General features: G+C 39.7%; 1 protein-coding gene across 2 annotated transcripts; it reads left to right on the top strand.

The window, feature by feature from the left end:
• The first annotated feature begins 1,285 nt into the window (after nucleotides 1-1,285).
• UNC93A (unc-93 homolog A) lies at nucleotides 1,286-19,360 on the top strand. 2 transcript variants are annotated; one of them, XM_039707542.1, is made up of 8 exons: nucleotides 1,286-1,372; nucleotides 4,687-4,868; nucleotides 5,669-5,898; nucleotides 8,852-8,981; nucleotides 11,352-11,556; nucleotides 12,687-12,822; nucleotides 14,404-14,535; nucleotides 18,881-19,360. In XM_039707542.1, exons 1-8 carry the CDS (start codon nucleotides 1,286-1,288, stop codon nucleotides 19,144-19,146), a joined length of 1,368 nt encoding a protein of 455 aa, XP_039563476.1. In that variant the 3' UTR covers nucleotides 19,147-19,360. The 2 variants fall into 2 exon arrangements, with proteins under 2 accessions (XP_039563476.1, XP_039563477.1); XM_039707543.1 differs by lacking the exon at nucleotides 8,852-8,981 and having other exon boundaries at nucleotides 11,348-11,556.
• Nucleotides 19,361-23,580: the final 4,220 nt, after the last annotated feature.

Below are 23,580 nucleotides of genomic sequence, written 5' to 3'. Positions count from 1 at the left end.
AAAGCACCACCAGTTTGGTCTAAGCTCCTTGTAGAGGCTTACAAACACTGCCAAACAAGAGCAACATTGTGATCTCATTCAAGGAGTTTGCATGCTGAGCATAGTAGCCTGTAAAATAAAAAGCCATTATCTAGACTTACAACATTGTTCCAGTAACAATAGAGAATTAAAAGATTTTCTTTTCTGCATTATTTCATTCACAAAGATTATAAGGCAAAAGAAGAAAATAAAAAGGCACATACTGCAATGTTCTCCAAAGCAGAAACTGGCTGTGACCTCGTAAATGTTTTAAATGAATCTCTGCATTAAAGCTCCCTCCCCTTACCCGTGACTGTCCCTGTGGGAAACAAAGTTGTGCCATCTAGTGGGATTTAAACCAAGTCTTAGCTGTGCATTCTCAATGGACACTGTGGACACGCTACAGACCTGTTTACATAATAGCATGGATGTTTTTTGATTCCGCTTTGCTCCCAAGTTCACATCCCTCCTCTGCCACAGATGCAGAAAGGGTCCTTTCACCCTACCAGTCTTTGGGCCAGAGAAGGGGAGGGGAACTTGCTTTTTCAGTTATCTGCTCAATCCACCTTTCTTTTTTTTTGGCTTATGCATTGATGAGAAAGATGGGGAAAAATAATTTTCGTAAGTATGACTCAGTGTACTTGAGGAACCAAAGTCCCCAGGTTCCCCATGCATAAAGGCTGTCACACTTGCCGAACAGCCAGCAGCTTTGGGACTCTGTGCTGCCCAGTTATGGAGTGGTGTATGCAGACAGAGCTGTAGCACAATCTCATTTCCTAGAATGCTTTTGTAACCATAGTTAAGCAAGAGCCTTGATATAGATTTGAGTACAACATCTAATCTTTGCCCCTTATGGACTTGTGTATCTTTATGACAGAAAGTGATTTTACAGCTTGCAATTTTTTTCTTCTGTGATGATCATAGTAGAGAGCCATATAATATATTACTTCAGTACTCAAATAGGTGCAAGTGTTGCAAGAGACCCATATATCTCTGTAAAAAACATGATAGGTGCCCTTGGGACTGTTGGCTATTGCCTGAGTAACAACAAGTGAATGAGTAACAACTCCATAAGAAGTTTTCAGTACTACTTAAAAGTAAAGTTCACTGGTCAGTCTTCAAATAATTAGCAACTCTTTTCTCTACAAACACAGAAAAAAGTGACCTTTTCCAAGGCATAAGCTGTTTTTCTCCAACTCAAATCATCCCCTGGAATAATTGGATCAGCTTTGGCAACTGGCAGACCTTTTGTCTTCTGTGAGTCAACATGGAAAGGAATCTTAAGAATGTTTTGGTCATTTCCTTTGGATTTTTATTTCTCTTTACTGCTTACTCAGGACTCCAGAGTCTGCAGGTAAGAGGGGAATCTCCCATTGGATATCAGAACAGCTGGTATGGAAGGGCATCAGGCTAACTGGTAGTGTGAAACACAATCTTTCCATGGTGTGTGTGAAGAAGGCATGCACAGTATTTTTTATGAGGTGTGTTAGGACATTTCCTTGCTGCAGGTTAATATTCTTCACCCAGATCTGCAGCATTTACTAAATATTTTATTCTAGTATTTCTCAAATAGCTCACATGCTTGTGTCATGCTACTACTCTAGATCCACAAAATTTGTTTCAATGGAAACAGAAAACAATATTAACCTGAGATAACTTTTCTCAAAAGAAGATATTGTCAAATGGAAAACAATTCAGTTTCTGGAAAGGGTTTGTTTTGAATATTCATAAATTGCTAAGATTTTATAATAATTATTATTGTACAGCATTGTAAAATAATTAAAAATTATGCCCAAACATTTTATAATAATTATTATTGTACAGCATTGTAAAATAATTAAAAATTATGCCCAAACTATTAAATAAGTATAAAATAATACAGTAATATCTAGGCTCATGATATAATAGTAAAAAAGTAGTATTTTTTAATAAGGCAGTTGTGGCTTTACTGGCATTAACATCCTAAAACATAGTAGCAGAGATGGGTTTCTAGAATGACTTCAATACTCAGGTTACCATTAGAGCTCACTTGCTCATCTAAAATAAAAGATTGAGTGTTTCTGTCACTGTCTACAAATGCTTCTGAGTAGATAAACACAAGGAGAAACTTGTCAGCCTAAAAGGCTCTGCTGGTCTAATGGCTGATAAATGAATAGAAGACATTGACAAGCAACTTTAGGCAGGATATTAATGTATGTATTGAATTTTCCAACTGGAGTGGGAATCTGTATGCCTTAAAGGTGGAACTTGATACATAACATGATGAACTTGTTTGCAATAATAATGAGTTTGACCTCATTTCAGGAAGAGGCCCGTCCTTGTTCTGTACATCTCTCTTCTCTCCTTGACCAGATTTTCTTTGCTGGCATTGTCAGATTCTGAACTCAGAGCTGTTCTGCAAAAACAGTCCCAAAACTGGATGGAGATATTATTAGTTGGGGAGACTAATGAGGCAGGGGAGAATAAACCCTAGAAGCTGCAAGTCAGTCCTACCATCTGAAACAGTTGGTTAGAGCTTGGTTCTGATAACACCAAGGTTGTGTGTTCAATGCCCATACATTGACCATTTACTTAAGAATAATATTGATGATCCTGTGAGTCCCTTCCAACTGAGAAGGTTCTGTGAACCTGTGAACCTGTAAGTACTGGAGTATTAAATTTTTTCCTAATTAATTTCAATAGTTCACTACACAGATTCCCCCACCCCCTTCAACAACAAACAAAACCAAACCAACCAACCAAACAAACAAACCAAGCACTATACATAACAAACTATAACTAACAAATAAAAGCCCACCAAAAACAACAACAACAAAAAAACCCCAAAACTAAAACAAAAAAAACCTAGACAGTAAAAATCATATGATTGTGGAAGCCTGACTTTTAATTTTTGGAAGTTGTAACTGGCAAAACCAAACGTGATATTTCAAAAATAAGACCTCTGAGATCAGGAAGCCTCTTTGCCTGTTTACACAATAACCATTCCAATTCTCAAACGCCTTGGCACTGCTCTAACAGAGACTGTCCTCACCTCACTGTCCTCCTCCAAGTGTGCTGCACGACTGCCACCAGAGTCCTGCATGACCAGACTGCACAGCCACTGCAGGCTCGGAAAGTGTTCCATGAAGCCACCAGCAGTTTCATTCCCCTACAATGTTCTCCAGTGCCATGCCCTCAGCATCCAGTCCCCCTTCCAAAATCATACTGAAGTATCACCTCTTAATAAAAACAATCAGGAAAACATTGCTAAGCAGCATAGAATTTCAGAATGGTCTGGTTGGAAAGGACTTTAAAGATCATTGTATTCCAACCCTCCACCATGGGCAAGTGCACCTTCCACTAAACCAGGTTGCTCAAAGCTCCATCCAGTCTGGGCATGAACATCTCCTAGGATGAGTATCCACAGATTCTCTGGGCAACCTGTTCCAATGTCTCACCACCCTCACAGTAAAGATTTTCTTTCTAGTATCTACTCTAAATCTCTCTTTTTGTTTGAAACTATTTCCATTTCTTGGCCTATGACTATCTCCCCTTGTGAAAAGTCACATCTCCACTTTTTAATGTCCCCTTTGAGTACTGTAAGACTGCAATGAAGAATTTCTGGAGTCTTCTCTTCTCCTGGCTGAACAATCCCAACCCTCACAACCTGTCTAGGAGAGGAGGTCCCTCCCTCTGATCATCTTCATGGCTCTCCTCTCCAATAAGTGCACGTCCTTCCTGTGCCAGGGACCCCAGGACTAGATGCAGTGCTTTAGATGGGGACTCACCAGAGCAGAGTAGAGGGGGAGAAACACTTCCCTTGCCCTGCTGGTCACACTTATTTTGGTGCAGCCCAGGATGCAGCTGGCCTTCTGGGCTGTGAGCACACACTGTTGCTCTTGTCCGGGTTTTCATGCACAGAATTCTCAAATCCTCCCCTGCAGGGCTACTCTCAATGGGTTCTTCTCCCAGTCTGTACTCATGTCTGGGATTGTCCTGACTCTTGAATTTGGACTTGTTGAACCTCATTAAGTTTGCATAGACCCATTTTTCAAGCTTGCCCAGGTCTCCCAGATTGATCTTTTCATTTCAACTTTCAGAGCATCAAGACAAGAGAGCTAGTTTGAGCATAAAACTATAAAACCTGGTTAGATCAGTAAAATGTTATTCCTTCTTTGTGAAAATGTGAGTGAATCAATTACTTCCAATGAGCAAGGGCCGCTGCAAACCTATTAAGATATTTGGACCTTGACCTCTGAAAATCTTAGAAATTATCAGACCTGTAGTTTAAAGCAAAGAATCTGCCACTATTGCTATGCTAGCCCTTGCAACGCAGATCTGAGAATACTCCTGCCTGAGACAACAAATGAAGGCCAAGAAAAGAGGTTATCTTTCATTCAACCTGTTTTCAAAGAGAAACTCAAACAAATAACATGAAATAATATAAAGAATGACTTACCAAAGCTTTAAATCTGGGCAATCCTCACCTGGTTTTGTGTAATGTTTTCATAAATGGTCTATCATTTTGAAGAAGTTTCCAAGTCCATAACCAGGCTCTTTTGGGGAAATGAGACAATAATACCCAACCCCCAGATGCTGTGTCTCTCTATTTCTGCCCAAAGCCACTCTCTGTACACCACAATAATATGTACCTGTGATAAAATTTAATTGCTGTTTTTGTCCTTGCAGAGCAGTCTCAATGCTGAAGAAGGCCTGGGAGTTGCTTCCCTAAGTGTACTGTATGCTGCGCTCACCTTATCCTCCATGTTCCTGCCTCCAATCATCATCAAGAAGCTGGGCTGCAAGTGGACCATTGTAGTCTCTATGTGCTGCTACATCGCCTACTCCTTAGGGAACTTCTATGCTAGCTGGTAGGATTTAAATACTTTAACACTCTTTGTCGTGTTCAAACAAAATATGTAAGGACAAGGTCTTTTCTTCTTTTGCTTCTCCATTTCTACTCTAACTCTGTGTTGCAAAGTAGAAAGTTGGATGCAAAAGGTGCTACTTGGAAGAAATCAAGATAAATAAATCCAGTTTTATGTGGACAAGAGAGGTGAAAATGTGCAAAGAGTCAGAATGAATACATCCATCTACTCACCTGAAGTTACTTCTTTAACTCATGTTTGTAGCAGAGATTCTCCTTTGGGGAAAAAAAAAATTGTGAGTTTCATTTAAAAGTCAAAAGACTTCTAGGGTTGTTTTTGAAAAGGTTGAAGGGAAGACTATCTTCCAGACAGTAGCTCTGGGAGAAGAGGACCACAGGAGAAGGCTAACTCCTGCCTAGGTCTTTCTAAAGGTGGATGAACAACTTACTGCTCTCCAGTGACAAGGGTTGCAACTCTGTAGAGGAAAGTTGTCAATATCCATCTTCTGAAGTGCATGTGGAATTTAGTTCTCAGTTTAACATAGTTTAACTTATGAGAAGTTATGGCACATGAGCACAGACCTAGCTAGCCTGGCCTAGGCCTAGTCCCCACACAGTCTTTCATATGCTTGCACAGCCTAAACTTCACAAGGCTGGCCTTCTCTTGATTCTATGTAACAGATTTATTGTATCATGAAAAGCATAAATCTATTTCTTTGATGTCTATTTTTGCTGCTGGATCCTTGGGCAAATGATTATTATGCTAATGGTAGCAACTATGCTAAATAAAGTGTTCTTTGGCAGGTACACACTTATCCCTACCTCTATGATCCTGGGATTAGGAGGAGCACCACTCTGGTCTGCCAAATGTACTTATCTCACTATTGCTGGCACTTTGTATGCTGAGAAAGCAGGAAAAAATGCTAAAGACATTATCAGCCAATACTTTGGGATCTTCTTTCTGGTGTTTCAGACTTCCGGCATCTGGGGAAATCTTATCTCATCCTTGATACTTAGCCAATCTTCCAACCAAGGTAAAATGTATTAAAAATTTTGGCACTTCTTTCTATAAACATCAACTAGTTATTGATAGATAAGAGGTATATTTCTGCAGCTGAGCTTTCATAGTCAGTGGAAGCAGGCACTTCAGATGAGAGTTAGCCCATCTGAGGATAGATATCTGAAATAGATGAGATAAATTTCTCTTTGAAAGTGTCTATTTTCTATCAAAAATCAGCCATAAAGAGAGTTCAGATAAATAGCTAAAAATTAGAACTCTGTTGAATTCTGTTTGAATTCTACTCCTGTATTGCAAAGCATAGATTTGCTGCAGGCAGTGACAATCCTTCACATCTGACTTCTATTAAAAGTGGTTTAAAACAATAGACAAAATCTTTTTGCAAAGCTTGTAGTATTGGGTTAGTTTGCTGTTATGCATTCAAAATTAGTCAGACTGTTTGCTGGGCTTGCTGAAAATGAGTGTTCTACAGAGCTGTCAAGAAGAAATAGCAATAGCTGTTGGCAGGAGCCTGTGTGCTGGGGCTGCTCTGCTGTATTTCAGGCTCAGACAGCAGATGCCAATGCAGCTTGAAGAAATCACTGAGCAGTGGTGCCCTCATTTCCCATGCATGTAGTTGGTGTCAGTTTTAAAAGGGTAGTTATGAAGACAAATTAATATTTGGATGCTACCTTAGAGATTCAAAATGCTGTGGTGTCTTAACATTGCAGTCTCCTGCATATTCCACATCCTGTCAAAATCAAAACAGGATTGTTCTCCAGACATGGAGACAACTTTCCATATACACTGCTACTGTGAGTAGCAAGAAGTTACCTCTTTCTTGTCTCAGATAAGCAGTATGTCCTCTGAAGAGCTCTCAAATAGCTACTAGGTTAAAGCTAAATGTCATCTTTGTATCTTTGGATTTATGACAAAGTAGTTGTCACAAGGTGTGATACTAACATAGAATCATCCTTCCTTTAAACCTAAGTAACTGTAGGTGAAACACCATTAAAGCAGAATGCTAGCAGACTTTTCAAGTGCAGTGGAGCCCTGCTGACCTGATCCCAAAGACACATGATATCTCAGGAGGGACTGTCTGTTCTGATTTCACTTGCAGGGTAGAGGCAGTGGTACAGCTGTGGGGACTGTACAGACTGCAACCATTTGACTCTCCTCTGCCTCAAAGCATACATAATTTTAACAAGAGGAATGAAACACTGTTTTTTTGGTCTTTTAAATTCCTTCCTAGTTTTACTTTTGAGGATGTTCCTCCAAATTTTAAAGATACTTATTTTTTTATCTATTACATAGGATTTCAGAAAATGCTGCGTTCATGTGAACAACTCTCAAAGCACATCTTCACAACAATGATGAGCAGTTATAACATAAGTTTCTCTACTGTGCCTTCTCTGTGAGACACAACTTTAATCTAGAGGGAACTTCTTTGCTAGGGCAAGGGGGTAAGAATCTCCAGTCACGCAATTCTTTTTCTTTCCTCTGAGGCTTGTGCAAAGGCATCCATTCATATTTTCATGTATCATGATCATTAAAATGTATCATTTTGCTGAGCACTAGGAAAGATACAGCATGTATCTGGAGAATCAAAATGCATAAAATTCAGAGATGTACCTACTCGAGATGTATTGCCTGCATCACTGCATCCAGACACAGCAAGGCAAAGTTACACCATATGGTAATACCACAACTGAAGACAGTAATCAGTGTAAATTACAAGAGTCATCCTTCCTCACTCAACAATATTACAGTTTTAATTCAAGAGAAGCACTGCAAACCCTGCTTACAGCTTGCATATGACTAATTGCATGTGCAGCTTCATCTTCAGATGATGCAGGAACCGATAAAAAACTTGTTTTACACACTTTCACACTTCATTCATGTGACTCAACTTTTGCAAATGGCAATTTTGCTGAGGGTCTGTAGTAGTAGTGACTATAATAAGGAAATTATTTTCTTTACATTATTACATTTTATCTTGTGTTAAACCTAAAGTTGTTTATGAAGCTGGTTAGACAGCTGATCTACATCACATCTTTAATGGGAAGCAATGAGGAAAAACACACTAAAAGTAGTTACACAATAAGCTGAATTGAAAAATTATGGATCAGCTCTTCCTTAAGGAATCAGCCAAGGTACAGATGTACTGCCCTTTATTGTGCTTGGACCAGAGACAAATTCTGCAGTCAAAGCACTAAAATTATTGTGTGGGGTTTGGATCATCCTCCTCCTGTAGACAGTTTATTCAGGGTTACACTTTGGGTTAGCCTTTGCTCTTTATGAAGAGGGTACTGGAGGAAATGGGCACAGTGTGCTGGTGAGAGTATGTGTGAGTACATGTGTGTTTGTGGCTTTGACCTGCAAAAAAAATGATAGGACTGCACAAAACAAAGGTCTTACTCCAAACACTGCTGTACTGTTAGTTTCAAGCGTGCTCTCAGAAAGTTATAAAAGCAGTAGTAAAATAATAAAGTCAGAAAAAGCAAGCTACTTGGAAGACTGCAATACTGAGTAATCATAATTTGAATTTATTAAAAAAATGTTTTGAGGTGGTTTCTGTTCCTTTACCATATACAGAAATTATCTGGAGAGGGAAAATGCAGGGTGGCTGTAAGAACTGAAGTCCATCAGTCCCTTGCTGGTGTAAACTTGGAGACTTATCTCATGAGGTATTATGATTAAGATGTAAAAATATACACTCAAACTTTGAATACTGCAAATTGAACTTGGATTCAGTTTTCAGCCTCTAATTTTAGTCCCTGTCCTCATGTAACCATTAATTCAGTGTTCAGTCTCTCTTTTGTTTCTCTTAAACCAAATTTATGTGTGTTAAACTGGGATTCTGAAGTTAAATACCTCTAATCAGGAAAGACTTGAAACCAGAACCAATCACTAAGCACTGGATTCCTTACACATAGTGTATACTTATCTGATCTCTCCACTGACCTGCCTTTCTGTTGGTTCGTAATTAGGGGAGATCTCAGAAGACAACCTGGAATGCTGTGGAGCATATGACTGCCTGACTGATACCACTAACAGCACTGGGTCAGAAAGACCCTCCAACTCCTTAATCTACACACTGGTAGGGGTCTATACTGGTGAGTAATCCACACAATCTTTAATCAGTATCACTGATGGAGAGGCTAGTACTAATGGAATCTAACATGGTTTGCAGATTAAGTTTCTGACTTTCTCCTTCAATCAAATTTGCTAAAGGAAAATTAAATATGTGAGAGCTATAAACAACTCCTTCCTAAATAATTCTAATGATTTTTGCCAGAGCTTCATCATTTTTATCTAAAGGAGAAAGATATTCTTTACATTTTTCACCTGGAATAAAGCTGAAGCCCAGTGTGGTAACCAAAATTCATCCAGGCAAATTGGCATATCTTCCATTTAGTAACTACAGCTGCTATAGACCTTCCTTGCACAAGGATAGAAAATAATTAAAAACAGGGAAGCTGATGCCATTAAAAGGAAAAATAGGTGTGCAAGGACTAACTGAGTGAGAAAAGTTCCAAGAAGTATCCCACTCAAAAGAAGTTATTCTCTGGATAAAGGAACGTTATCTGGTAAGGCAATGTGCACCTTAGCTCTGTTAAAATATTTTCAGAGTCTCAGAACATAGATGTAGTCTCTGTGCTGAGACAGAAGCATAGAATTTGCTATACACTCCAGCAGAGTATATGCAATCCAGGCAAGGCCAAGTCTCAGTGCACAAGGGCATTGCGGAAAACTCTCCCTCTGTCCCCATCTTCCACCTAATTGGTGGGAAAGTGTAAAAAATATGCCCCCACTCTCCTCCCAGAATGTACTGGAGCTGATGACTTTCTGTTAAAGGCATGTTTGTCTGTAAAATTTAAATTTAAATTTGATGACTAACATATACAGGACTTCCTTAGGCTTTGTGCATGCAAAGTGAATGCAACCCTACTTCCTCCTGACCCTGCGCCAGTGGGGTTTTGTTTTTCTTTTAAGCTCTTAATAAAGGAGATGTCTTTTCTTACCTCAAGGGAAAGTAACTGGCTGAATATTTCATTCACAGACATTTTTTAAATGTGTCCTCTATTTGGTGGCTGAATTCTTGTTTTGGCCAGCCTGGGGAGAGACAATAATGGATAACTCTTCTGCTATTTCATTTTATCAAGGACTGTGAATGTTTCTATTTATGGTCATACCAACTGCTATTCAGCCATGCCATTATCTCCTATAATTGCCCTTGATTCATTTAACATATTTGTTACACATATTTTTTCTGAAGACCTGGATGTCCTGCTCTCATGCATTTATGTCCAGCAATTAGTCCAAAAGTACTCATAAACACTCTGGCAGAACCAGTAATAACTTGAATCATGAAGGATTTACAGCTCAGCCACAGTGGAGAACCAGGACACTGGAGAAATTTTAGGAGACATGGATGAAAAATAATAAGCAATAAAAAAATGAGGCAATTTATTGTAAATCTGCTGATGTATTTGGATATTAGAAGTTCACAGTAGAGACAATATCCATAAACATAACACAGTAGCACATTAAATAAGTAAAGTGAATGGAAAGAGGTGCCCAGTTCTCCTCTTACTCTGAACTGTAGTTCTTTCCATGGATGGAATTCTAGTCAGCATAAGTAAGGAAACATTATCATGCCCTGCATCTGTAATGAAGCAATCAATTGTGAATCTATGATTGTCTCATGTATATTATGAGGCATGGCTACCTTCTTGATAACATGAAAAAAATTGTTTTGATTCACTACACAAGCAACAAATATGGATTTATAAATGAATGATAATTTTCTGATAAACTACTCCATATATTCTTTTATATGCTGCTTCTGCTTGGAAATTATGGGTTTAAAGCTATAACTTCCATCTTTTCAAGTTAGCTAGAGCTGCTCACTATCATCTTCAAAACAGCATATAATGCATACTCAAAGCATGGTTCTGAGCCAAAAAAAAAAAAAATAGGGCACAACATATACTGGGTTTCAAGACAGCATTTAGTTTTCTTTCCATGTATTTGAAAGAAGAGCCCCGTTAGCCATGAAAACCTTGGCACTGGAAGTGAATACTCCTCTCTCTTGTTGATTTAAAGCCTTCTGATAGCTCCTGAGGGAGCTGTTTCTGGCCAGCTCCCATCCCTGTGCCCCTGGACTGCCCTGGAAGGGTGAACCATCACCCTCTGTGGCTGTGCAGCTGGCCCGGCAGCTGTCACAACAGGCCAGCCACAGCTAAGCTGAGGAGATTTACGAGTGCACAGCTGTATGCAGAAGATGTGCATGTAGATCAGGCCTTCTTGTTTATACAGAAATGGCTTTACACTACAGTGCAATCTGAGGCTGCTGCCAAAATATCCCACAGAGGGCTAAACATGCAGTCAGAACAGTAACAGCAGCAAGTGACTTCCCATCATTCTTTCAGCATTCCTCAGTTTTTCATGAACTTTTTGTTTTGTTTTGGTTTTTTTTGCAGCTAGTGGTGTGCTAGCTGTGCTGCTGGTTATTATATTTCTGGACCAGATCAAATCTAACCAAGCAGAGACTGAGAAAGAAAAACCATCCTTTTGGTCTACATTCTTAGCAACTTTCCGGCATCTTAAAGATAAAAGACAGTGTCTTCTAATCCCTCTGACAATGTACAGTGGGTTTGAACAGGCATTTCTTACTGGTGACTACTCAAAGGTATGGATGTAAATGAAAATATATTTCTTCCTGATTTTTTTGTGCTGTTGCATCTTACTATTACATCTGACCAATATTTACTTGTCAAATGAAGATTTTTTTTTAATGATGATTTGTGGATTGCAAAATTACTGCTTACTTCTACATGAATGACCCTTGAGTGACATCTTCAAACAGCAGTAGATATGTCCCTTGGAACAGCCTCAAAAAAAATGCAGTAGAGAGCTTAACTCACCAGTGGAGGCCACAGCAGAGAGCTACAGGTTCAAACTCTTCACCTTGTTGTAAGTAACAAACTGGGAGAAAAGCCAGAAGCCAGCAAAGCTTTCATATCTTCCTTCCTCTTCTGGTTTCCCTAGAGCTTGCATAAATGCAAGTCAGTGCACATTCCACATATTTTATTTTGACAACCTTTACGGTAAGAGAGCAAGTCCTCAACATGGCTGGCTGAAAGCCCTCACAAGTCACTACCACAGGTCCAGAGCCTGACAGATTGAAGTGATTAAAACCACTTCTGCTCCTCCAGTTTCTCAACAAACCTAGACATATAGCAGGTGTGTTCTCCTGGCTTTTGCTGAGAAAGCCTCAAAGGAAAGAGGGCAGCCTTCCTGAGCTTTTTCTTTCATACTTAAGGTTTCAAAGCTTGGATAAAAATCAGATGGAATGGTGCACTTATTGCTGTGTTGGAACAGATTGAAAGAGGCACTCCATGGCAACCTGCACTGGTTATATGCTCTTATAGAAGAGGTCCTCTTTTTTTTTCGGAGCTGCTCTGTCATGACCATAGTGTCAATTGTCAATTTTCATCTCTTGGGCAATGATGGGAAGGGCAGAAAATTCTTAATGCTACTTCCAGGAGTTTTATTTGTACAGCAAGCAGTGCTTAGATTTGTTCCGCTTGTTATTCCCCTGTTTGCATGGCATCAGTCTGATTGGGAACTGGGGTAGTAAAGTTGTTCCTGAAGGCCAGCTATGTCAATGCACCAGAGACTTGTCAGCAAACTCTCTAGCTGTGCTCTTTTTATTTCATCCATGCTGGCTATTTACCAAACACTTAGGCTAAGATCCCTGAACTTTAGCTGTTTATTTTTATCAAAGAAAATGTGACACCACTACCCCTTTTCTTCCAGAGTTTTGTGACCTGTGCCCTGGGGATACAATATGTTGGCTATATGATGATCTGCTTTGCAAGTATAAATTCCCTCTGCTCTCTGCTCTTCGGAAAGATCTCACAGTTCATGGGTAGAAAACTTCTATTTTCATTAGGTATGTAAACATTTCTTGCATGACTGATCACCACATGTAATCACATCCACTACTCCCTCCTTTGCATGTACAAAATGATAGCTTGCTGTCAGCTATCAATTAAAACCAAAGTCAATCTAAAGTCAGACTTCACAAACTTAATTAATGAGAAGAGAGGCAGCTCAGCTCACAGTTAAGCACTGTATTGCTGTCTTCGCCTTACATCACTTTGCTGGTGATGTAAATTCAACCTGCTTTTGAGGGCTCTATCTATGCAGAAACTGCTCTTTATAGCTCTGATGCAGCCAATGACAAATGATCTTACAATGCAGATGTTGAGACTCGCACTATCATAAGTAGGATTTCTCCACTGGGCTGAAACCTCCTCACCCTTATGGAGTGAAAGCAAGTTACTGTTGACCTGAGACTCAGGAAATTACAAACTTGGAAATTTGAGTGAAATTTCAGGAAGCTTTTTAAAGGTTGGCCTGCTGTCCTTTTTACTACTTGTTCTATAGGGAGAAAAGTAGAAGAAAGTAATGTATCAAGCTAGAATAATTTAGGGATTTGTGTATGGGACAGTAATTTTCATGTTGCCTTGAGAAAAGATTTGCATATTTAAGAACATCTCCATCTCCAGAGAACATTGTTCCAATGAGTAATAGAGGCATAAAAAAATACCAAGAAATACATATTTTGTGCCTCTTTATGCATTATGCATACTGAAGTGGACTAATATCTTATTTCCACTATGCAATAATTTGTATTATTAGAAATATCACTGAATAGATCAATATGCATCAAGACGTTCTAGGCATTTTGTCCACAGGAAATTTTAAACCCGGACAAGGAAGAAGAAATGTAAAGCATTTTCTGTTATAGTCACTAGCTCAAAAATTCTTCTGTCTGTTCTAGGTGTGTGTCTCAGTCTATAAAACTCAGATATAAAAAAACCCCAAAAAAACAAAACAAAACAAAAAAAACCAAAAAAAAACCCCAAAAACAAAAAACCCCAAAAACACGTATTAGTAGCAATAAACAATTAAATCTCCCACAGAACTGTAGTGGTAGAAATGGAAGACCTCTGAACCTCTCAATTCTGTTTAGCAGTCATTTTACTCAGCCTGTGGGGGCGAAAATCTGTGACTCATTTACAAACCACTTTTCAAAAGAAAGACCCAAAGTCACCCTCTAGAAATCCCTAATTGTCACCACTGGCCGTAAATGAAAACTTAATTTAAGACAAGGACAGCAGAAGTGTGTTTGCTGCCCCTTCTCACATGCCTCGCATTGTGACTGCAAGCCTTTCAAAAGCTACTTCTCCTACTCAGTGGTTCATGTCCTTTGTGCTACAGCTATATGAGCTGAGGATCTCTCAGCTCAGGACACTGCTCAGAATTATGAATTAGACACTGAAAGGCCTGCATTGTCTTGTATGTCATGTGATATCAACTCAGCCAGCGCAAAGCTCAATGAACCACAGATTTTAATATTGCCTTGTGTTTTTGTTGGGGGTAGAATAAAAAAGTGTAATCTACCACAATCTGTCCTGATTATAATTGCATCTATATTTCTCTTTTTTATTTCCTTCTAAATCAACAGCTGCAGTTCTGAACACAAGCTGTATAATAACAGTACTGCTCTGGAAACCTGATCCCAAGCAGCTTGCTGTGTTTTTTGTAATCCCTGGTCTTTGGGGTGTATCTGATGCTGTTTGGCAAACACAAACTAATGGTAAGTCCCAGTGACAATGAAATGTATTCTCTCGAGATATAAGAGTCTGCATCTTTGAATCTATGAAACAGTGCTGCATAACAATGATAATGGCTTTAAGACAGCATCTAAAATATGTTAACTCGTTGGAAAGCAGAAGAAATAGAACAAGTTGGGAGTAAGAATGCAAAATACTCATTGAACCAATTTTTCCAACATGAAAAGAGAAGAATACTGCAGAAGACAGTAATGGGTTTTCAGAATAAATATTCTGGAGAAGTATAAGTATTTCAAAGTAATTTAGAAACTAAGAAGAATTATACTTTTAGTCTGTCTTTTGCAATAAAGGAGAACACTCTGGATAAAAATTAACTCAAAGCTCAGCAACAAAAGAAGAAAAATGTCTGTTAGGAGATATTGGAAAAATGTAGGAGAAAACCACAGAAAGCAATATTATGCAGCCAAGTAACTTCATACAGCTCTGATTTACTCCATTTCAAAACTCATAATCCAGTGTGATAGCGCATAAGTAGGCAATAAAAAGGAGGAAGGTCATGGGGCACTTCTCCTTGAAGGAAGACTAAAAAGCTAGAAAGCTTTACCCTGGACAAGAGAAAAGCAGTCAGTAAGGTAATTAATTGTCTGGAGAAGGTGACTTGAAATTCAATGTATCTCCTAATAGGAGGACTAGTGGTACCAGATAAAGTTATCAGGCAGAAGCCTTTATAGAAATCAAAGTGAACAGTATTTCTCACACAATGCATAGTCAAAGTATGGAATTCTTTGCCAACAATTTAAGCTGGAATTATATCACATCATTACAAAATCACTTCTGGGGAAAGTTCTCCTCTGGGCACACATCAGGTTATGTGTCCTTCCTCTGATCCCTTTGGCTGTTTCAGGGCCTTAGAAGATTTCACCCATTAGATAAAGTGCCATGTTCCTCCTGGAGAGCCAGATGGAAAACATGGCAGTCCATCGTCTGTCACTGATAGTGATCTCCTTTCAAGCACGTCCTGCCTCTACACACAAGGACCAGCATCCTTCTCTGCCCCTCCAGCAGCTCCAGCTCATATCCCCTAGAGGAGAACTAGTTCATACATCAAGGGACACCCTCTCATCATCTCACATCCTTACCAGAGGCTTGTGCCTTAGGTAAAAATTTTAAATCAGTGCTCTTAATAATACTTAGGGTCATGGAAGGAGAGCAGTGAGGATTTTCTCTCTCTTAAGCAAAGCTGTTCATTCATTTCCTGCTTCTTCAGCTACAGGTTTTCTGACTGCTCTGCAAGTTTCTTCCTAACACTTTTGAGAGCTTATCTTAGTCTTCCACTAGAATAAAGGACCTGTCCTTTGTCCTGCTTCTGTCTTATCCAGAAAGACTTGTCCATGGATACTGTCCTTCTTTCAGAATCACAGTAGGTGTTAGGGATGGAAAGGACCTCGACTTCAACTCCCTTGCTAAAGCAGGGCCATCCAGGCACAGCCACTTACTCAGGACCATGTCCATAGACCCTTTGATATTTTTCAGAGGAGGACACTCCACACCCATTCTGAGCAACCTGTGACAGTGCTCAGTCACCCTTATAATTAAAAAAAAAATTGTGATATTCAGAGGAAAGCACATATATTTCAACTTATGCTCATCACCTCTTGCCCGCTTTTCTTGGACACCACTGAAAAGAACAGGGCTTTGTACCCTCTCTTCTAGGATTTACAGAAATTTGAGATGTCCTTGAGAGCATTTTTCCTCAGTAAGGTCCCTGCATGACTGACAAAAATGTACCTGAGGCCCACATTAGGGAAAAAAAGGGGTAAGTATTGGAGAGGGCTTAAGTATTGGAGAAGGTGGCTGGGAGGTGACTGTAGTTTCCAAACCCCCAGATGTGGCAAAAACAGTGGACCGTGCTTCATGCTTACTCGATGGTGCGTGAGCTCTGCAACTATGTGACAGGATTAATCTCTGTTTGCAGCACTGTTTCATGTCATCTCCATTGCCAGACTCGTGCAAGATACTTGTCAAAATTTCACATTTGTGTGAAATTTTTCACATTTAGAAAACACCCAAATGTTTTTTTCCTCGCATAGTGGTTTGTTTTTTTTTTTTTTTGGTTTGTGGGGGTTTTTTTGGTTTTTTTTTTGTTGGTCTGTACCTTACTCAGCTGCTTCACAACTCCCATTTGTAAAATGATACAAAGTTCACTTTGTCATATTGTCACAGTGAAATATCAAGTGATGATGTAAAAGTGATGAATAGAGAGGTGCAGTGACACTACCCAACAATGCTGCATCCCAGAACAGGATCTTCAGTTTGTCATACCCACATAGGACTAAATGTCTTCTCCCATTCAGAAGTTTTATGCAGATATACATCACATAAGAAATTCCCAGCATCAAAGACTATGAGGTGAGATATGACCTCCAAAATAACATGTCTGTGGTCCTTCCTTTGCTAAGCTCCCATGAGTGCTGTTTGGGCGCCAGTAGATTAATCAGTGAAGACACAAATGGCATTGTGCCCCATACTTAAGGCATTCTTTGGTTTGCTTTGTGCTCCTGTGGATATTTAATACTTGAGTACCCCCTAGAGGACATGTTGGCTCACGGTGGATGAGTCACTTCATCTTATAAAGTTTTCCTGACATGTTTGTGTTTGTGTGTGGACGTTCTCACTTATTTCCAATGAAAGCTACTTCATTTCAGAGTGTGTAGTGCTCTTTTTTACCTAACTTGAGCACAGATGCTGATATTACCCACTGACAAAAATTCTACCTGGGCATAACCATTGTGTAACACAGAACTATCAGGATGACTACAGTAAAACCAAGTTCTTTCTGGGCTGACTTGTGTCTTTAGAAAGAATATGAGTCTAAAGAGTTTATAAACCTAAACTCTAAAATAATTTCTAGCAGATGCCTAGTAGTACCAGGGCAACAATTAGGAAAACAGACAGCAGCAGAAAACCAGGATAATTTCCATGGAAGTGAACTGTAAAATTTCAGAACTAGCAGCCTCTTCACTCACTCAGCCCAGCAGGTCCTGCTGAAGCTCATCCAGGCAATTTGCTTCAAAATAGCAAACAAGTACCAGCTGAAAACCAGAGAACCTTTAGACATAGAACTGCCATGGCATCAGAAACCTTAATAATACCTTTCCAGAAGATAACACTGGACACATCAGGAAATCAGAATGAACAATTTGTACTTTTTCATTTATTAGGCAAAACTATGAAGGACTATCATATCTACACTCCACTCAGCCAGTTTAATGAACTAAGTACATCTTGTGATTCACTTGTCCAGATTTTCCATCATGCCCAAACTATTCAGTAAATGTCCTCTTGCAGTCATCAGGACATATAAGCTTTTCATACAGATGAAGCCTCCCCCTGCTTAACAAAACTGAAGGGGTAGCTGAGTCTACTCAGATTTTCAGAGAACTTTGCATTCTTCTTTGCCTTTTGGCTGAATGGACATATTTCCAACAGATGTGTTGTTAGGCAAGTGGGTGAAAAGAGTCAAAGTTCATGATATTCTTCTCCTTCCGTCTGTGCACACCATGTCTGAGTGAGAGTAAATGTCCTGTTCTGTATCACCACTGGTGCTAGCTCAGCACCCAGAGGAAAGCAAGCTCTCTCCTCTTCCCTGTGTGCTTCACTAGTCAGACCTGAAAGCTGGAATCCCTCCCTGGATTCCAGTGGTGAGTGTGCAACTGACTGAGCGCATTGGGGGCTTCCCAGTGAACACAAGTTCATTAGGATGATCAGTTGAACTGAGTCTCTATGTCAAGAAAATTTTCCAGTTGCTGCCTGGAAGTTCTGTATACATCAAGGATATTCTATTTTCTAACCCATCCAGGAGCTGAAAATTCGAAAACCTGGTTGATTAAGAGAGACGTCTTACCCGCATACTTAATCTGGGCCTATGTTGTGAAAACTTGTAAGGATTTGATACGAGCTTATCAACAGTCATACACAGAGACTCCACAAAGTCAAGGCCTCCTTTTCCTCCTTACTTGCTCGTTCACCAGTGCAAAACCCTTGATTTTTGTAGCTAATAGTTTGAAAAAAGAAGTCCTGCCATCTTACTTCAATAGAGCACATCCTTTTTTCTTTCCTCGCATTTTTGTTCCCCTTTTCTTCCATGTTCTCTATTTTGTCATGTTTGTTTTGTTATTTCACTTGTTACAATTCACAGAAGCACAACAAATTTTTAAAGACAAGGCTTGTATTTTCCTTTCTCTGACATTTATGAGGGAGTGTCTGTCTTCCCCACTGTGTTCTATTTATTCCCTTTGCAGAAAATATGTGGTTACAGATCTAATCTTCACAAGACATGTTTTTCCTTCCTTTCTTCCTTCCTTGCAGCACTTTATGGCATTTTATTTGAGAAGAACAAGGAGGCTGCCTTTGCAAATTACCGTCTCTGGGAATCAGTTGGATTTGTCATTGCCTTTGCTTACAGCACCAAATTGCAAGTCTACATCAAAACATACATTGTACTGTCTGTGCTTGTGCTGTCCATGGTGACCTACGGAGCGGTGGAATACCTCGAGGCTAAGAGCTCCCCTGGGACACCTGCTGCTACAAAGAAGGAAAATGGAGGAGCCCACTCCCAGGAAACACACATGTAATCCAACAGGGCCAGAGTGATGGAGGCAAAGAAAACTGGCCAGCTCCTTACACGCATGCCTCCAAGGGTGTTCCAGTGTGTACTGTATCCAGAAAGAAGGTAAAGGAACAAATTTCAAGGCCATTACAATGCAAATGTCTCAAGAGTAAAAACCTTCTTTGACATCTCACCTTTATAAGGGAAGATTATCTGACTTAATCCTTTCATGCATATGATCAACTAATTAATAAAGTCTTAAGAAATCTAAGCAAGATTCCTAAAGTCCTCACCTTTTTGTTTCTCCAGATAAGACCTGGTATAACTTTACAGTCAAGCCACATGCAGAATGAAAGAAGCAACTGCATTTGGTCAGTTAATTGCAATTAACACACATCATTTCATGGAACCTTTCATTATAAAGATTTATGTTGCATTCTTTAACACCTGCTGTAAATTACATCAGCCTATAGACTGGCTTTCATATCTGCAGTTCATATCTACACACCACAGAATCAACCAACCACTGAGTCCACCAACCTGTCTTAGGTCAGCAGATAGCTGAGTCTGCCTGTGTCATCCCTCTATCTCAGCACTCTTGATTTAACTGTCTCTAATTTTTCTGTCACCATTTACAGCAACTTCATTCTAAAAGAGATGCCTACTACAAGACAAAATACTTCAGTGATTATAACCTTGCTCCACTTTCCCATCCAGGGACAGAGCTGTTTTCAAGATGAGCGGCCACGCCGTGGAGAACCTTGCCATGAGAAGAGCGCAGGTGACAGTGCAAGTCACAGACAGATAGGGAGAAAAGGAGGATGGACTTACACTGTAATAAGTTCTTGAGATCTACATGTATCCTGTAGTGGCTCATCTCATTTCAACTTCTCTTTAGTTTTGTCCATATTTTTTCTAGATATGGATTTTTGTGTTGTTACTGCAAAGAGAAGGGTGTTACAGTACAGTTACTGTGCAAATTAATGAGAGAGTAATGTACAGACCTCATGTTCATTTACTGGTAATGACACATTCAGATTCTCTGTGTGAGGCAGACAGCACCAAAGGAATTGCAGACAAATGCTCTTTATGTCGAAGACTAGTGCTGCCTCTGGAAACAAACTACATATAGCTAGCTGAGTTGTTGCCTGCCATGGAGACAACACTTGAAACTACTTTCTCTCAGTTACTCACCACAGCAGGAGGATGAAACACCACACAGTGTGACAACAATAACACAATTTGTGTGACAAAAATCCCCAAATTGTTACATCTATTAACAGCAACAAACTTCATGCTACTTTACTGTCTTTCTTACATTTCTTGTTCCCAAAAATCTGGAGTCTCCTTCAGACTTCACTTGTGTTTATTCATAGCTTTTCACATGATGAGCTTTGTTCCAGGTCTCATACAATAAAGTAAAATTTATTATGTCCTGCAGAAGAGAAGGGTGGGCTCCCTCACGTGTGCAGCTTTCTCTTGCACTTTTGTCCTGGCAGCTCAAAGGCATGCTGTTGATATCTCTGTTGGAAATACAATTACTCTAGACACTATACAGGTTTTTTTGGGTTTTTTGTTTTGGTTTTTTTTTAATGTAGTTTCTCTTTTTACTTCTGTACGGAGTCTGGCTGGGATGGAGTTCATTTTCTTTGTAGCAGCCCATATGATGCAGTGTTTCACACTTTTATAACTAAAACAGTGTTGATAACAGACCAGTATTTTGGCTATTGCTGAGTAGTGTTTGCTGAACATCCAGGTTTTCTCTTTTTCTCCACTCTTCCCCCTCAGTGAGTAGGTTGTAGGTGCCCAAGAAACTGGGAGGTGGCAAAACCAGGACAGCTGAGACAGAGTGATGAAAGGGGTATCCCATGCCACATATGCTATGCTCAGCAATAAAAGCTCAGCAAAGAAGCAGGAAAAAGATGTTCTGACCTTGCTGAGGACCTCAGCATTACTGGCATTGAATCAGCATGGGAGATAGGACATTGTAGCCTGTGGTTTAAGGAGCTAGTTTTCACTCTTGAATTTTCACAGGATTTTGTGTAGTCATTTCCTGAATGACAGCTCTTCCATTGCACAGGGACCATGAGGAAAAACTGTTCCCCTGGGAAAGAAAGCCACAGCTATAGGTGGCAATGCAATGAACATGCTTTTGCCTGGAACAGATGAATATAAAGGTGTCCCTCAGTCTTGGACACGACTTAAATGAAAATTGCCGCATATTGTTATGCATGGACTATACACAGTTATAAGAACTTATGGTTTTGTTAATTGTAAAGACTGTAGGGATTTTGCTGCACAGTATATATAAAAAAAAATTAGGCAGAAATTCATCTAGGAACATGTATTCACTGAAATTAAACAAAATAAATGGTAGTTGAGGTTGCTGTGGCATGAGGCATCTTCTCTCTCATGGAAAAAAGAGACTCCACAAGTCCTCCTTCAGTCTAGCAGGTAGTAAATAGCATAGGTCTGTCTGTGCTGAGGCCTCAACCAGTAGCAGGGTGCAGGCAGACTCACCCTGCTTCGCTGCATGTTTCACTACCAGACAAGCTCTTACCTCACCCCCAACAACAGTGTTCATTTTGCAGTGAAACAATAGCTTTTATCAGTCTGACTCTGAGTGCGTGAGGTTAACAAGAGCAGGTGTAGCTGCCTCAAAGGATGCTAGCTATGGGTTTTGAAGTGAATGAATCCCTCCCCAGTCATGTGCCTGAAACCTTCCAGGGCTCTAAGTCAGGCAATGGGCAATAAGCCTGTTGATGCTTATCTACTGAATGTTCTGTGTCCCAGGGTGTCACAGAGAATAGCATCCTGCTCCCCTCATGGGGCCAGGCTGGATGGGGCATTGAGCAGTTTGGGCTAGTGGGAGGTGTCCCTGCCCATGGCAGAGGGGTTGGAACTGGATGGTCTTTAAGGTTTCTCCCAACCCAAATCATTCTGGTTCTATGATTCCAGGCTCTCTGCTTCTGGGTGCTGGTTGGCAGCAGCAGTATATCAGTGTTAAACTTGAGCACAGTCAGAGACAGCTGCGGTAGTTTCTGCATTGGGGAAGAATGTCTGCAAACTTACAGGTGGGTTTACAAGTTATTAAGGAATGGGCTAAACATAGAACCCATTGGGAATGAAGGCTGGTGAAAAGATGAGGGCTCATCTGGGCACACATTTATACACAGTGAAGTGAGTGAAATTTATATTCATTCATTTAGACCAATGCCTAATCCTAGAGTTAGTGTTTCACAAATGAGCTTCAAGAGCTTCTGCTTATATGTGATATGACTTTCTCAAAAGTGGATAAGTGTTCTTTGTTAGTTAAAGTGGTTTGTTTTCTTTTCCTGGCATTCAATTATCTGGGAAATTGAAGCAGACGTTTGTTATATCTAGGTTTGGTGAGCCAATTTCCTGTAAGCTGGCATTCCATGAATGTTGAAGTTTAATTTCATTCCCTGAATGCCAGAGGTATGAAAGAAGTTCATTAATATAAGCTGATATGAACAAACCACTAAAGAAAGCTTCATTGTCCAGACATTATCAACAGATTTATTTATGATTACCTAGTGGAGACTGTGATGGCACAGTTTATCACATACTGGCTGCATGTTCAATAGCAGAAACACTAATACACTTTTCTACACTGCTCGACTGCTAACAGCATTGTTGAGCAGTGTAGAAAAGACAAAGCAAACTGCAGTCTGTAAGGTGCCTCATCCAAATTCTTACCATGGCTGTGTCCAACTACTTTTTTTTAAAAATTAATTTAATGCTTGCCCCAGGATTTGAACCAGCTCCTGTAAATGTTGTTTAGTTTGATATGGTTGAGTTTTTTGGTCTGTCTTTTTTGTTTTCTGGTTGGTTGTTTGGTTGTTGTTTGCTTGTTGCATGTTACTAATTTTTTCTTAGCATGTGATGTATTGCTGTTTAATAAGCAGACAAAGCAAAGAATTCCCAGGAAAAATAGTGGAAGCAAAAATAACCATCATTTTCTGGGATCATCACATTAGGTTTATATGCAAGCTCAGCAGCAAGCCCCTGAATTTCTGGTGCTGAAAAGAATGACTGACTATGACAGACACAGCAAGGCTACTACTCCTTCATGGTATTTTATGTAAGTCCTATTACACCACAACCATACTTCAGTAACTGCTAACCATGTTTATCTCATATTGCCTACAAACCCCTCACTCAAGGAAAGCTCTCATTAAGGATAATTCAACTTCAGACTGTCTCTTATCTATAAGGGGATTCTCAGGAATAATCCCAGTGCAATTTAGATCGTGCTGCCTCCCGTCCAACACCAGTCTAAACCTGAGATGGAAGGTTACTGCAGGTTTAATTGTAGAACAACACAAAATATATTCATATACATATTAATATTGGAATATAGAATTACATATTATTTTGCAATATGGAAAGTAATTGTTTACAGAAGTTCAAATTTTGGCCACAGTCTCAGCCATTA

This window comes from Passer montanus, unplaced genomic scaffold (assembly GCF_014805655.1).
Source record: "Passer montanus isolate IOZ18808 unplaced genomic scaffold, ASM1480565v1 scaffold2, whole genome shotgun sequence".
NCBI classification, from domain to species: Eukaryota; Metazoa; Chordata; class Aves; order Passeriformes; family Passeridae; genus Passer; species Passer montanus.
Note: the sequence above shows the minus strand (reverse complement) of the source record. Positions and strands in the feature narration are given on the sequence as shown.